Consider the following 14,950-nt stretch of genomic DNA (forward strand, 5'->3'; position numbering starts at 1 on the left):
CATGGGTGAAGTATTTTATATGAGATTTTCAAAATATGGTTTCATGAGTATTTAGCAGCTACAAGAACAAAAGATTATAGAAAACAAGGGTTGGTTTAGAATATTGATAGCGACGCAAGAGTCAAGAGTAGTGAGTGAGGAGTCAGCAGTCAATCAATGTGCATATCAAACAGGCAATAAAAGGCATTTTGAGAAAGTTTGAGTCACTACGACCACGAGAGGTCCTTGAGCATGCAGCCATGAATGACAAAATAGTATGCAGTTTGGTGCAGCAGTCTGTTAGTCTGTTGTTTGTACATTTGTTTACAAGTTGCAAATGAAGTTTCACGTGATTTATCTTTTTTTTTTTCTCAACAACAAAAGTCCTTATAGCGCCTCAGAAAGGAGCTAGCTGTGTAACACACCGAGGACAGATGACTGATACTCCCACAATCCAAAACAAACGCATTATTAGTATTCTTCAAAAATGAAATGTAAACAAAGATGTGGTATCTTCAGTTCTATCTCTTGACACCTAAGATAATTCCGTAATCACCAAAACACTCATGCATCTGGGCCACTGAGGAAACAATCACGTTATCCGTCAATCTTTTAAGTCTATTTTCACACTATTCTTCTTTTTTTTTTCTCTGTTTCCCCAACAGCAAACCATTCTTAGACTATGTGGGAAAAGATTTGGCGTTTTAGTGCATTTATAAACAATGCCGTTGGCCCAAATAAGAAAGTGACAGAAAATAACGTAATCCTCAAAATAAAGGGATAAGTCCAATACTTAAAGTGGCCTTAGACTGGAGGGTTTAAGCCATCAGGGCAATGCAAAGGGGTTCTGAGGGTTACCTTCGCTCTCCTCAGCCCTGGAGCCTCCTCAGCATAAATCTGCTCTTTAAAATGTAACACCCCACTGTACTCTCCTCTCATCAACCCCTCCATCTCTCATTACTCATAGCGTCTTAGAGCTTTAATACGTGTCTGTACTTGCTATTCACGTTGCGCTATTTTTAAAAGCACACTTCCCTTTGTTGTCATGCCGCACAACACTAAGGGACACAGCCTGGGAAAACCAGTCCAGGAGATGATTCTTTCTCCAGTGGTTGACAGATATATGCTAGTTAAATGTGATTTACAGGCTTTGGCACTCTGTGGCAAGGTTTAAGGAGAACGATGAGTCCTTTTGCGACGTGCTTTGATGACATGGGAATGAACAACAGACATATCAAGACTGAGATAATGAGGAAACATCTTCTGGCCCAGATTTCCCCGAATCATATACTACAATTAAAATACAGTATTATGTGCCAATGCATGCCTGTTGAAATGGTTAGTATCATCTCTGGGCCGCTACGCCACATGCTATCACTCGTTCAGGGGACAAGCTGTGAAACATCCTTCCTTCCTGCAAGATTAAAAAAAAAAAGCCCACACCTCCACCCCCTTCCTTGCATTTCCCTCTTTTTCTGTATTGTACTTTTGTAATTGGAGGTGCCGTAATGAAATCAATTCAGTGGTGATAACAGATTTCACATCACGTTACCGGTTTCCTTTTGGAAGAGAAGCCGCTACATGAAGACGGCTAAACATATTCCTCTTTCATGCATCATCAATATCTTCATTATATGAAAGATGGGCGTCAGGTTGTGTTTGCTGTTTTCGTTTAATGCCACTTGACAGGGTAGCATCTTGCCTGTGTCTGTGAAAACACTGCTTTTTTTTTTTGTCTACTCTGTTATTCCACTTTCGCAGAAAGCAGTTTCGTACCACCACACAGTGAAGCACGTCGTGAGAAAAGCTTGGAACAGAATGGAGGAGCCTTTGTCAAAATCATAATGGAGAGGCAGAGACGCGCATTTGCTCGAACATTATCATCCTTCGGTTTGCGTCACACTTCAAAATCTTCTATAAACACACACTTGACGCCAGAATACAGTCAAAGCAAAACTTATTTTTGTTGCAGTGACCTCAAAGCCGACAAAATGATGTTTGCAATATCTTCTGTTATTCAAAAAGTGTCATGTGTGGCTTATTTATCTGAATCTTAAAGTTGTCTTTATTGCCAGTGTCATTCATCAATGTGAAGGATGCAGCATCACATTATAAAGAGCTGACACTTTGTTCCTTTACCACAGACTGCTGCTCTCATCTAACATTAATAGTAGAGTAAAGAAAAAAAGAAAGAAACAACAGTAAACAAGGCCATCAGATGATTTAATTTGCATGTAATGAAAAAGCAATAGATGCCACGAATTCTTCCCACATCCCTGCTGCATATATGATCTCGAATGAACAGCATCTCACTGACCTCACACAGGAAATTGACAGTGTACATCCAGTGGGACACTTGGAACGCATGCTGTACTTTACAATCTCAACCTGTAACTGACTTCTATGCCAGATGTTTATCCTCTCTGCTGGAGTTTACTTCAGCCTGAGCTATGAATATTTAGCAGCGCAAACTGTTGACTGAGCGTTTTCTGAATGAATCTCGAGTTCTCCCACGTGTACCGTGCGCTTCACCACCACCGCTCTCGTGTGCATCCACTGAGGAACTCGGTAACTTCAAATAATTTAACACTTCAGAGAGTGGACCCACCTCACAGGAACAGGAAAGATGATCTATTTTGTTTTAAATGCAGCTGTGTGATGCTTCTTATTTCAGCAGCAACACAAGCAAAAGACAGCACAGCGCTTCACTTTGATGTAAGTCTAGCCTAATTATTTGGTAAGGGGAGGGGGGAGGGGGGGGGGGGGGTGTAATACAATTGATTCTGTTTTTTTTCTCATTTTTGGTCTTTAGGCAGTGTACCATTTTCCCTAGATACACACTACAAAGTGAATTCCAACTGTGCTCTGGGACACGGTGGTGAGACACAGGGATGTCCACAGGCAAAGGCCTAAAGTCACACTCTGTGATGCTAACCATAGCTACCTACTTTAGCCTGCGTCTAATTACTGCCAGCCAGACGATTGGGGTCATCAATGTCTGCTTGTGTTGACATGTTCAAACTGTAATAAATAGATTTCTATGCACTTTTTAACTGTACACACTCATTTACTGTACACACAGACACACGCCGTACAGTGTTGCACATGCTGTGTATGGAGTGTGTTATGCTAGGCTGTTACCAGCCCATTGTAACATATTTTGAATATTTCTCTCCTCTCCACTGTTCCATCTGTGCCCTCTATTTGAAAGGGAATAGTTGAGCAGGCCTGACAAAGGGCGGCACAAAGGAGGCAGAGGTGCTGAGGGAAGCCGAGCACTGCTGGAAGGGATTTATATTTGTGTTTGTGTGTGCATGTGTGAATGCGTGTCAATTTGAATACTACTATTACCCTACCTATTTCTTATTGCATGCATCGGATGATCGCAGACAAATGCTTTTGAATACTACACGTAATGCACCGAAAGGTACGTCTTTGCACTGTGAATTGCAGCATATGTTTGTAAACATAACATCTCGTGTGGAAGCTCACCTTTATATTTGTAACTGCTGAGGTCTACAGGCTGCGAAGCTGGAAATGTGATGCAAAAGATCAAGAATGAAAGGAGAGGAAAAACGTATTAGTACTAAGACTTTGTACAGTTAGAGGATAACACTGATACACAATATTGCATTTATACAGCTATTTAAATATATGTTATCATATTATATTTGTCAGAAGAAAAGAAAAATACAAAATAAAATGTGTCCTGTATTGTGCATCTGATTCTCCTCTGTCTAAAAACAGATCAGCGCCGACTGGATCCGGCTCCTGCCCGTCACGCCTGTCCGAGCGAGCCCGTCTGGCCCTCCGCATGCTGCCGTCCGAGCTGGGCCTGCCGTTGCCGCGGCAACGACAGTCGCATAGTAGCTGGCGTTGCTCCGTTCGGCAGCTCGGCCTCATTATGCTGCTGCTGGCTTTGATGTGGTTTGTGAGGCTCTACCTGCATTACTGCAGCCAGTGGCTCTACCTCCAGGCCATAGCAGTTCCTGTCAACAAGTGAGTTTGCTTGCTTTGATATCACCCTGCACGCACGCACACACTAACACACACATTTGTGCGTGAGGGGGGGGGGGGGGGGGGGGATTGGATATACTCGCATAGAGCAGGACTACATTAGCGCATGCATCGCTGCTGACATAAATCCTTTTACATGGAGGCCAGGTACATACATAGATAACTGAAGCAAATTGCTGAGGCACACACGTGCACTCACCCACGACACATGCATGCAAACTCAGAAGCACACACACACATGCAAAGTACGTTTGTGAAATGGGATTTGGAGGGGTTAAGGAGCAGAGGAGAGAATGAGGATGTGCAGTGTGTGTGTGTGTTTTGGCAAACACACACACACACACTGGATACGCCCAAATCATCTGTTTGGAATCCCCCCATTAACATTTTAACAAGACTCTCTCAATATTAACAGACCATTTGCTGGGGGAGTTTGTTGATTTCACCGCACGGTTTTAAGTCCCAAAAGGCTACATTATTTGGAAGGAATTTATTGTTATTATTTGGTACACAGCATTGATAATAAACAGCAATAAGATACCACAGGACTGTTAAATCACATCTCAATGGCATATGGTGCTGATTTAATTCATCACAATAAAACAAGCTGGCAAACATGCATACAACCCGGTTTTTATTACAATAACATGGGGGTGCAAACATCACGCATTAAATCATGGAAAGTGATAGAGAGAGGGCTGAGGGATAAAAACAAGGGATGGACTGAGGGGGTGGATTGGAGGTGAAAAAACAAAAATGCGAAAACAGAGGGGGTCAACGTCGGATGACAACTTCCACATGTCCAAATCTGCTGCTCTTCCTCCGAGCACTTCTCTCTCCATGCAATGGCCAGAGCTGGTGGTGCCCAGAGAGAGAGTGAGAGAGAGAGAGAGAGAGAGAGAGAGAGAGAGAGAGAGAGAGAGAGAGAGAGAGAGAGAGAGAGAGGCCAAGTGACAGTCAGAGTGGCTAGTGTGATGACAGGCCTCCCTCCCTTCTTGTTTTTATCTCACTCTGTTTTTTCCTCCTCTCTCACTCTTTCTCTCTGTCTCTCTTTGCCTTCTTCTTCCTCACCCTCGGACATCAGTGGACAGCAAAGTGTGCCCAGGGGCCAAAATGTTGCTTCAGTCACCTATGAGCTCTCCTTTCCTCCTTTCTTTTTTGTTTTTTTATATACTGACATAAGTAATACAACGGTGTATAACTGCTCTTGTACAAGTCCTGTGTTCGAAAGTTGGCTTAAACTAAAGTAAATGCAAAACGACTCATCATACACCCAGGCATATGCCCCTGTCAGTGATGAATATTAGATATTACATAATTGGCATTTTATTGCTTATGCATCAATATCTAAGCAGCATTTTAGCTGCTGGGTCAGGTAGGGCCAACATTCTTTTTTTGTCCCGTTGGGTAGTTCAGTGTACTTCATTACAATGTAAAATACAATGTATTACATGTTCATTATAGGTTTTTAAGATTTCTTTTGTAGTGAAGTGGAAGTAGCATGAAATAAAAATGCTCAGAACTAGTAACCTGTTGTCCTCGAGTAAATGTTAGTAGTCTTAGTTTCCACAGCCGATCAACATCCACATTGCCTGACAATAGCACTGTGCATGCTTACACCATTACATAAGTACCTGTACATGCAGGTTTGAAATTTCAAATATCACATCTGAAGAGACACCGAATTTGATTTAATATGGAATGATGCTGCCAATGTCAAAACGCTGTTAGAATTTATTGGACTGGAAAGTTTTATTGTGTTATATCAAGATTCCCTATAAATGAAATATTCCCCTGTCATTCTTTGAATGAGATTTATCAGTGCAATTTATCTGGGATATATAACTACAGTGTTAAAAATAACAGTGAACTCTTCTGTCTGTACCGGTCATTCAGTGAGGTAACCTCAACAAGGTGCTTTTGGAGGATTGAATCTGTGTGTTAGGCGTTTTTTTCGCAGATAAAACACCAGTGGACCTCCACTGTCAGATTAATGGACAGTATCTGAGAGAAGCTTGACTCTTGGAGCAAATCAGATGGAAATTAATGAGCAAAGACTGGACCTCTCCCCTCCCAACACTGGCTCTACCTCCTCCTGACTGATGGGTAGATTAAGAAACTCATGAGGCTTGCAGTAAATGGGGAGTCTAACTTACAACAGGGGGCTGAGAAAAGCTCTCTCAAGTAACAGCACAGGTGTCAATACTGTTACTTGTAGCTTCAGTCAATTTTTGATATATGTCATTTTTTTGTTTTTTTTCTTTAATTTATGTATAGATATATACAGATTATCTTATATTAGTTTTCTTACATTTTACACGTGACCAGTAAGGCAGCACATGCTAGTAAAACAGCAAATTCCAATGTTAATTGACATCAGACTAATTAACTATGATTGAATCAACCACAAACAATACAACATAGTGTGTGAATTGCTGGAACCAGTTGCCCTTAAGCTGCAAAGCGTCACCAACGCAAATATACACAAGATGCATATTGACACATACACATATTTCACACTCACACACCCACATCACAGCACATCACCCACCTCCGTTTCCCCCCCCCCCACCAGATTCCAGTTCCACGCACACACGGTGGACCTCGTTTACCAGAGTTCTCTGCTCCACACCCGGGAGGAGCTGGCGATGGTGGTGGTGGGTCCCCTGACCTTGAACGCAGTAACGTTCCTGCTGGTTCTGATCAGATGGGGCTGTCAACAAATATTTGGCTCACTCCCTTCCTTCACGTCAAAGTTTATCATGGCTCAGGGAGTGTGGACAGTCCTGGACCCCCTGGCAGTCTTTGCAGTGGACGCCGTCCTCGGGGTAAGTCACTTAAAAATAACTTGGACACTTGTGCACTTTAAATAGGAGTTCACTTTATCTTGGCAAAGTGACTTTAGATTACAAAAAAAAGGGGGGGGGGGGGGGGGGGGGGGGGGGGGGGGGAGAGGGTGAGAAAGAAAATGTGCAAGGTTAGATGGGTGTCTTTTTTGTTAGTGGCTTGGATTTTGTCAGTGAGGAAGACTGAAATGATTTGGACGGTTCACAGTCGACCAGAGGTGATATCTAAATCAAATCCTAGCTAAATGGCATTGTTACGGTGTCTGACTGAAATAACTCTTTATATGCTGTGCTGTTACTAACAAATGAATCCAAACCTTTGTCAAATTTCAGATTTTAAAAAGTCAGCCATTTAAGTGAAACGTATGTGAAACCATGTGAAACTTAGTCCTTGAGCTGTCATGAGATCTTCCTTTGATCAATTTCTGTCCTGGGCAAGAGCTTCCCAATAGTGTAAATGTCCAGCCTTTTTAACAGCTATATATGTTTGTTTGTTTTTCTTTCATTCTCTGTCTCCTCAGCGTCTCGCCTACAGCCCAGACACACCGGTGGGTGACGCGGCCAAGCTTTACTGGCACTTCTATCGGGTTGACCAATCAGGTGCAGCAGGAGTGATCATCACTCTCTTCCTCTACGCAGTCCTCTTCCTGCTCTCCATAACCATCCTCTCCATTAACATCCTCAGGTGAGACACGCAGCAAGACGATGACCTGATCCAGTTCCTGTCTTTTGGCAAACTGTGAATATATTTGCTGACCATGATGAATGACCAACTTGCATCGGTCGGGCACCGCCTTTGAGAAACCTTTCTCAATGGCAGAAATTTTCACCAAATCGAATATCAAATATATTCAACCATTAGAAGAGAAGTAAAAGAGCATTATTTTCAGACCCAAAAGGGATTAGGTTGCTGTCTTTGTTCACTCTATATGACAGCAAAGCTACCTGCTATGAGCCAATCTTCTGGAAGAAATTAAATGCACCAAATTTGGCTTTTGCTGGAAGAGCAACCAACATAATGTCAATGCATGTCAGTACTTGGGTTTACATTGAGGCAAAACAGAGCGGTGAGCATGTTAAATACAATCCATTCTGGTTCCAGTGGATCCGGTTTCTTCTTTAAATATATTGCTCATTCAACCCTAACTTAAAGCTCTGTGTCTAACCTTCCTGATGTCCAAAAATCAGCTCTAGCTGGGAATTATCATTTGGGTATTTTTGAATTGACGCAGCCCGTAGGGACGGTAAAACCAATAAAAGGGGAAAACCCCTGCTGAAAACAACTCCAGCCCTTACCAGCCTACTACTCCCAAGCACCGGTTCATAAATGACTCTAAACCTCTCACCCCCGCAGCCTCGTGCCATGTTCCACCCGATCTACCAAGTCCTCCCCTCCTCTGTCCACAGAAAAGCACATAAAAAAAAAAAACATAAAATGAAAACAAATGTTGATCTAATCCATTTTGATTTTATAGTCGCATGGAATTACTTATGCGACTATGCATCAACCTCACACATCTACACACACACACACACACACACACACAGAGTTACCAGACACAAACGCAGAAATACACGCACCACACAGTTGCCTTTTTTGAGCACACCATACTCTGCAAGTGGTTGGAAAACCGCAAGCGTTTGTAATTCAAAAGTTAGATGTGTTTTAATATAGTGTGAATATATAACCCCCTTACATTATCCGATTAGGCTGAATGTTTTGCATGGTTGATATCATTGCAGGTTTCATACATATTGAAATGGACTGCATCTACATGGTGGTGCACACACATACTCTATTTTACTGCACTGGGTGTTCCACTCATGTCTTGCAGATTGAGGTCACACATTTTGGTTTGTGTTATGTTTTAGCACCTCAGACTGTTTTAACACATTATTTCTACTAAGCTCTTGTGTCCTTTTTATAGAGCTGTTAGACGATTCCAAACAACTGTGGTCACTAACTGTTGAGTCACATATTGCTTTTTTTCCCTCCGTTTTAGAAAATGACAGGAGATTGGCACTGCATTGCAATGGGAGGGCGGACTTAAACATGCACAGCAGAACCCCCGATTCTAAATTCACAGCTTTAAGGATGACTATTGCACTTTTTAAATAATAGAAGGACATCATTTTTTTCCAGGATGGAAGGAAGAAAAAGCAAAAGGCTGGATGATAAATTACTGAATAATGTAACTCAGTGTTCGTCCAAGGTGTGTTCTCCCACCCTCATATGAGACCAAATCCCATTAACGGCTCAAAATGTAAGAAAACCCTTATTGAATTAATCAGTTTGAGATTGGCGGCCGAGGAGAGGGTGCCATCTAATTTCAGTAAGCGGGACGCTTATCGGGCTCCAGCTAAATGGACAATATTAAAACAGCAGCCGGGAATAATGACTTCTGCCACTCAACCGCCACACGGGTTTGTATTGAATGTAGGCCACGAGGCTGAAGCAAGGCTGATAATTTTATGGGTTACAGTTTCCTATTGGCTGCAAGGAAGGGGCTCTGACACAGAGCGTGACCTATTTCTAAAAAAATCCCCCAGGCTATATGTATAGATAGAATGGACTGTTATCCTTTTATAATTACATTTTAGGCAGCCTTTATTCACTGGCTGCAAATATACACATCATTGATGTGTTTTGCACCTCTATCGTCTTTGAAACTTCATAAACACAAAGTGAGTGATGTTACATTGATATTGGTATCGTTACATTCCAACGATTACAAGGATCAAAACCAAAAGAAAAAAATACTCGATTTGCATTCCCTTACAGTCTGTGTTTCCCGAGTTTGCATGTTTATAAATGTAAAGCACACAGTTTTAGCATGGACTCGGAGGTAAGGGGGTGGTAAGACCCCATAGCTATACAGTAGCCAAATCACTCAATGATCATCATCAAAAATGCACTGATTGGCTATAATATCTTGTAAAATTCATGTGTATTGGCATGCAATTGGGAGGTTGGCCACTCTTTTACTTGTTTGCAATAAAAGAGTAATAATAGATAGCTTATTCATTGATTTGATTTAGTCAAAGACAGAAAACACTGCATACATCTAGAAATTCATTTAATGTACGTACGCTTCCCATGCAAAAATATCCTTCCCTTTTTTTATCCGCCATGGTCATGTCATGATGAATATTCCGTTAGAATATATTCCGTGAGTTTAACACGTGTCCTTAAAGTGACCCCTTCACCAAAGAAGAGCTGATGATAGCCTTACCATCCAGGTCGAACCTCAGATGTAAGTAACACATATTTACATTCAGGGCACTTCCAACACCAAGGAAATGAGCCTGTTTTGAAGCACCGAGATGCAAAGATGGAGAATTCCTCCCAGAGAGAGACCGCATAAATGAATGAGAAGCAAGATTCAAGTGTAGGATGAAAATGAATACATGCTATTCCTGTGTCTGAGGTCAAGATTCTACAAACGGCCCTCTCCCAAGAGCGATGGGGAATGATGCTGAGTTCAAAGCTCCGTACCAGCTTCTTGTATAAATCCCCGTCTCCTTGATGTTGGTTTTATTTGAGAGTTGATTACCCTCTGACAGACTAGAATCTCTATGGAAGGGCACAAGGTCTGCCGGTTTTGATGGTCAGCCAAGGCATTTGTTTACAGACATGGTGATTCTTTTTAGGCCTTGGCTGCATGCACCCTTCTGTGCAAAGGAAAACTAACACTTTGGTGATGTGCGCTCATCTGGAGGTATGAATCGATATGCCTTCTGCTGTGCCGAACGTTTTCTTGTGACTCAAGCCGGTCTCTCCAGACACATCTGCAACCAGCACGTCCATTGCATCTGCCATCTTTGAAGCTCGGCATTAACACTGAAGAATATCCCAGGATCTGACTCCCACACAGTAACAGATGCACACAACCAAGCAGACCCACAGCCAAACACAGACATCGCTGCAGCTTGTGTTAACAAAGTGCTTCCCACTCACAGGCCAATTTGTTTGATTCCTTTTGCTCTTTCATTGTGTTTGTATTGATGTATTAGACTTTTGTAGAGCGTCACACTGCAAACATGCTTTGTGAAATCAATCGAAGATTCATATTTTGTACCAGTTGGGACCGTTGGGATTTGACCAGTTACATAAAAGCCGGCCATTGTGAAAAAAGACGACATGTTTAGCATGGAGGTTTTCTTGCTTTGCCATTTGACCCCATGCAACCTTTACAGGGCAAAGACAGTGATTCAGGATGGCGTCACCCCTGCTACCACTTCCCCCCCCCCCCCCCCCCCCCCCCTCCTCACTTCTTCTCTCACACCACACCTTCCAGATTCCACAACGATGGTCGCATGCTGGACGTCTATCAGCGGCTCACAGCCAGGGACGGGACGTACTTCCTGCCTCAAGACATGGAGCTGTCCAATCAGGAGCTGAGCTACGTTGTGAAGAAGGCAGAGCAGTGGAGAGGCTTTAATGGGGAGAGGCGCAAGGTAAGCATCTCACCACACTGCAGCCTCTCCTGTCTCTCTAGAAAATGGTCTTCCCCTCAAACTCCTGCCGTTTAATTGGGCTAATTGATGTTTACCCGACAAGAGAATGAGCCAAAAGGTCACTGATACTTGTCCGTTAGATTGGACTGTGTATAGCCGAGGAATTACAGTTAGGTTTCTGCCATGTTGCGGCGCTGAAGGAAAGACTGGCCGTGGCGTCATGAGTGCGATACTAAACGGAACATTTAACGGCAGCCATGATGGCATCACGCGGTTCATCAACACCACGTCCAGTCTGGTCACTTAAACAAAGATATTACGTCCGAGAGGATGTATAGGATAGGCTCATTTTATATCATTACATTTTCTTTAGTTACATTTCAGAAAGCTGAGAATTCATCTCAGAGGTCTTTAGCTTCATTCTAATTAGTACAAGATAATTACCAAAACAGAAACTCGTCTAGCGGGCTGCCTGATTAGTCGGTGGAAACCAATTTCCGAAGATATTTCATTAAAGAAAGACTGCTCAATCAACACACACAGGCTAGGGCGCATGAGCATATGCTATGCCGGGCATTCTCTTAACGTGGACAACTTGGTGTCATGGGGAATGCAGGCCCCTAGTTTGCATAAATCCCATGTCCCCATGAAATGACTATTGCTTGGGAGAGGCAGTCGCATGTTTGACAGCCCAGCGTAGGTCGACGGTGATGACACAGGGAAGGGCAGTGTATTAGCACCGAGCCTACACCCGATGTGAAATCTTTGCATAGTGATTGAAAATGTGACTTGTTGAGATAAGGGAAATGGAACACAGCGATCAAACTGCAGCCCCCTTTAATTTATTCCGCAGGATTTGTTAGTGGCACGCATCGCTCGGTGTTCGCAAGGGTGTTCATTAACACCCTTGCTCTTTGCTTGCACAAGTTTATGTGGCTGTAAAGTGGTAAAATGGAACCAGTAACTACAGTCGATTCTCGGTTTCTGGTGGAAGAACTTATCAATCATTTTGTCATACTGGGGGGGGGGGTAAAAACTGTCCTGACTAATCCAAAACATGTTTTGTGAGAGTTAAGATAGTTAATGTTTGTATGATTGTGAAAATCGAATCATCAGAACACACACTTCCTCTGTGGAACCCCGCATCGACAAAGTAGTCCAGACTTTGAAGGTCTACTCCCCACAGTGTGAACGGCAGCAATCTGCATCTCAGCAAACACAATTAGAAGCAGACACTTCACAGAAAACCCCCCTGGTAGCGGTCGACATTTTTCAATACCTGATTACCATTAATAAATAGTGTATCTCTTGGAATTTGTCACACAAATGGAAATAATGATTGCAGTTCATCAGTCAGTGTCTATACAACGAGCTAGTTTTGAACAGTGTTGATCTGACGCTTTATTGAGCACTGTGCGGGCAGATCGTAGACATCTTCAAAAGGCTGGAATAGCAACCATCATTTTGCCTAAACATAGTATCAGTAGTTGACCTCCTGAAATAGACAGAAGATGAATAGTGTTGGTGCTGGAAAAGGGCACATCCATCTTACTGTCTTGCAATTTAATATTACACTCATAAGATAAGATTTGTGTTCTCTGTAACTCACTACATACATAAAGTGTTCAACTGCTGTTTGTCCTTTTTTTTGAACACCTGTCTTGTAAGCCTTAACATACTGCAGCCCTGGCTGCCAGAGGTGACTACACTACTGCTAATGGGATGGTGATGGACCTGTTTATTGGGAGAAAATTGAACCTCCCAATGTTTGGAGACTTTGAAGGGAATTACACCCCCAAAGTTTGTGATTAAGAAAATGCTTCATTTAGCCGCTGATGGCCTCTTGCTGTGGTGGCACTGCTAAATCATCCTCGCATTACTGCAAATCTCCCTCCAAAGCAACAATTACAGCATACTTCATATTGTCCCTAATTTGCCGTTATTAAACTGCTAAAATGCTAACACGTTAACACATTCTCCAGCATGATGAAAATTTAGGGTTATTGCATTTTATGATTTTTACATTACTCAAGCTGGCCATTTTTCATCAAAATAAGATGGGCCGTGCCATTATTTCATAATTATTGTAACACTTTCTCCTGTGAAAAGGGTCACTTTCCTAACTCAGCAAAGACATATCCCTATTAGACTAATTTGCCTACATGCAAATTTTTGTCATTTTCCCCTCATTAACTATTTATCATAGACAGGAAAAAAATATATTCATGAAGGCGAGCAAAGGAGCAGCCCGACAGAGCTGAAGCTAATATTTTGCAACTCTAATGATTTTTTGCATCCTTAATTAGATAGAATAAGGTTGATATGATTAGGTCAGGATGTAGTGTTTTTCATTAAAAATACATTTCAGAAACTGTATTCCAAATGTGCCCTTGCAATTAAATAATGAATCCGACGCATTCCTTATTACGGACCCAATTAATATCAGAGGCAAGGGTGTAATTTTAATAACAGTGGGCCACGAGGCCTTCATTAGCTGAGTGAGAGAAAGGAGGAATGAGGAGAAGCAAAACACGGTACTCTCAGGAGCAGCAGCAGCAGGCTGATATTGAGCCAATTTTAGAAAGTTATTGAACAGTGTGCTCTTGAAAGGAAAAAGAATGACATTTTCAACAAATCAGATCTGGGGCAAGCAGGAACTGCAAATGCTTCTTGTTTGTTTTAGACTAATTTGATGCCGGTTGTATGTCAGGGTGCCAGACAGGGCAACTGCAAAATGGAAAATGATTTTGAGAGAATCACGAGTGAAAAGTATTTGAAGGTTAATTTAGCAGTTGAGGGTAGGTTCTAACACGCTGCAGTCATTTTAGAACCTCTTCTCTTGCACCCTTTAGAGGCATTTCAGCTGTACTGGATCACAGTTAGTAATTTGTTGCTTGGCTGTGCTTCAGTCAGGAAACCTTTAATGGAAACAAGTTAGAAATCTGTCAGCCAGTTAGCACTTTGCTTGACCGGCCAACCCTCTTTTTACCTGAAATATCAGGGACGCATGTACCTTAACTGTCACCACTGGTCACATCACGTGTAGACTCAACTACACGTGATGTGACTAAAATCACAGGCTATTTATGGTAACAGGCTATGAAATGTGGCTTTAATGAAGGAAATGCATTTGCAGTGTGCAGGACATCAGAGGTTTCCCAATGTCATGTGCGATTTCATGACTTACCCACTGTTTGTACAAGTCAGGAACACAAAACAGAGTAAGGTTGAAAGCAAGTAAAACAAAATGAAAGATGATTAGAATCAATTAAGTAAAAAATAGTTTTCCGGATGTGCTGTGCTGCAACTCAGAAGTCAGCAAAAAGAGTCTGTATCTCCCTCCAGCACTGAAACAATAAAAAAAAAAGAATCCACGTTCAATAACCAACTTGCAAATGGCCTATTATTATCAAACTTGTAATTTTCACAAGGAAGTAATAAAACATAATCTAATTTTACTTTCTCACCAATTACCTTTATAGTATAGATCCATCCATGCCATATGATCATTTGAGTTGCTTCAAGGTTTAAATATGACTCTCGGGTGAATGAGTCAAGGATCTATCTACCTGTGTGTTCTTTAATTTGATCCCAGGAAGGAAGGGAAAAGAACGAGTTTCCGTCAAAGCTCATTAGCCTCAAGTGTTGTG

General features: G+C 42.1%; 1 protein-coding gene across 1 annotated transcript in view; it reads left to right on the forward strand.

Annotated features, from left to right (window-relative positions):
* ofcc1 (orofacial cleft 1 candidate 1) overlaps window positions 1-14,950 on the forward strand; it is a 79,927-nt gene that overhangs the window by 45,387 nt on the left and 19,590 nt on the right. The window contains exons 18-21 of the mRNA XM_076080892.1: window positions 3,727-3,978; window positions 6,572-6,824; window positions 7,364-7,527; window positions 11,141-11,300. Of these exons, the coding sequence (XP_075937007.1) occupies window positions 3,727-3,978; window positions 6,572-6,824; window positions 7,364-7,527; window positions 11,141-11,300 (829 nt within the window). The remainder of the gene's footprint in view (window positions 1-3,726; window positions 3,979-6,571; window positions 6,825-7,363; window positions 7,528-11,140; window positions 11,301-14,950) is intronic.

The sequence above is a fragment of the Anarhichas minor genome, unplaced genomic scaffold (genome assembly GCF_050575085.1).
Source record: "Anarhichas minor isolate MPS153535 unplaced genomic scaffold, ASM5057508v1 ptg000074l, whole genome shotgun sequence".
NCBI classification, from domain to species: domain Eukaryota; kingdom Metazoa; phylum Chordata; class Actinopteri; order Perciformes; family Anarhichadidae; genus Anarhichas; species Anarhichas minor.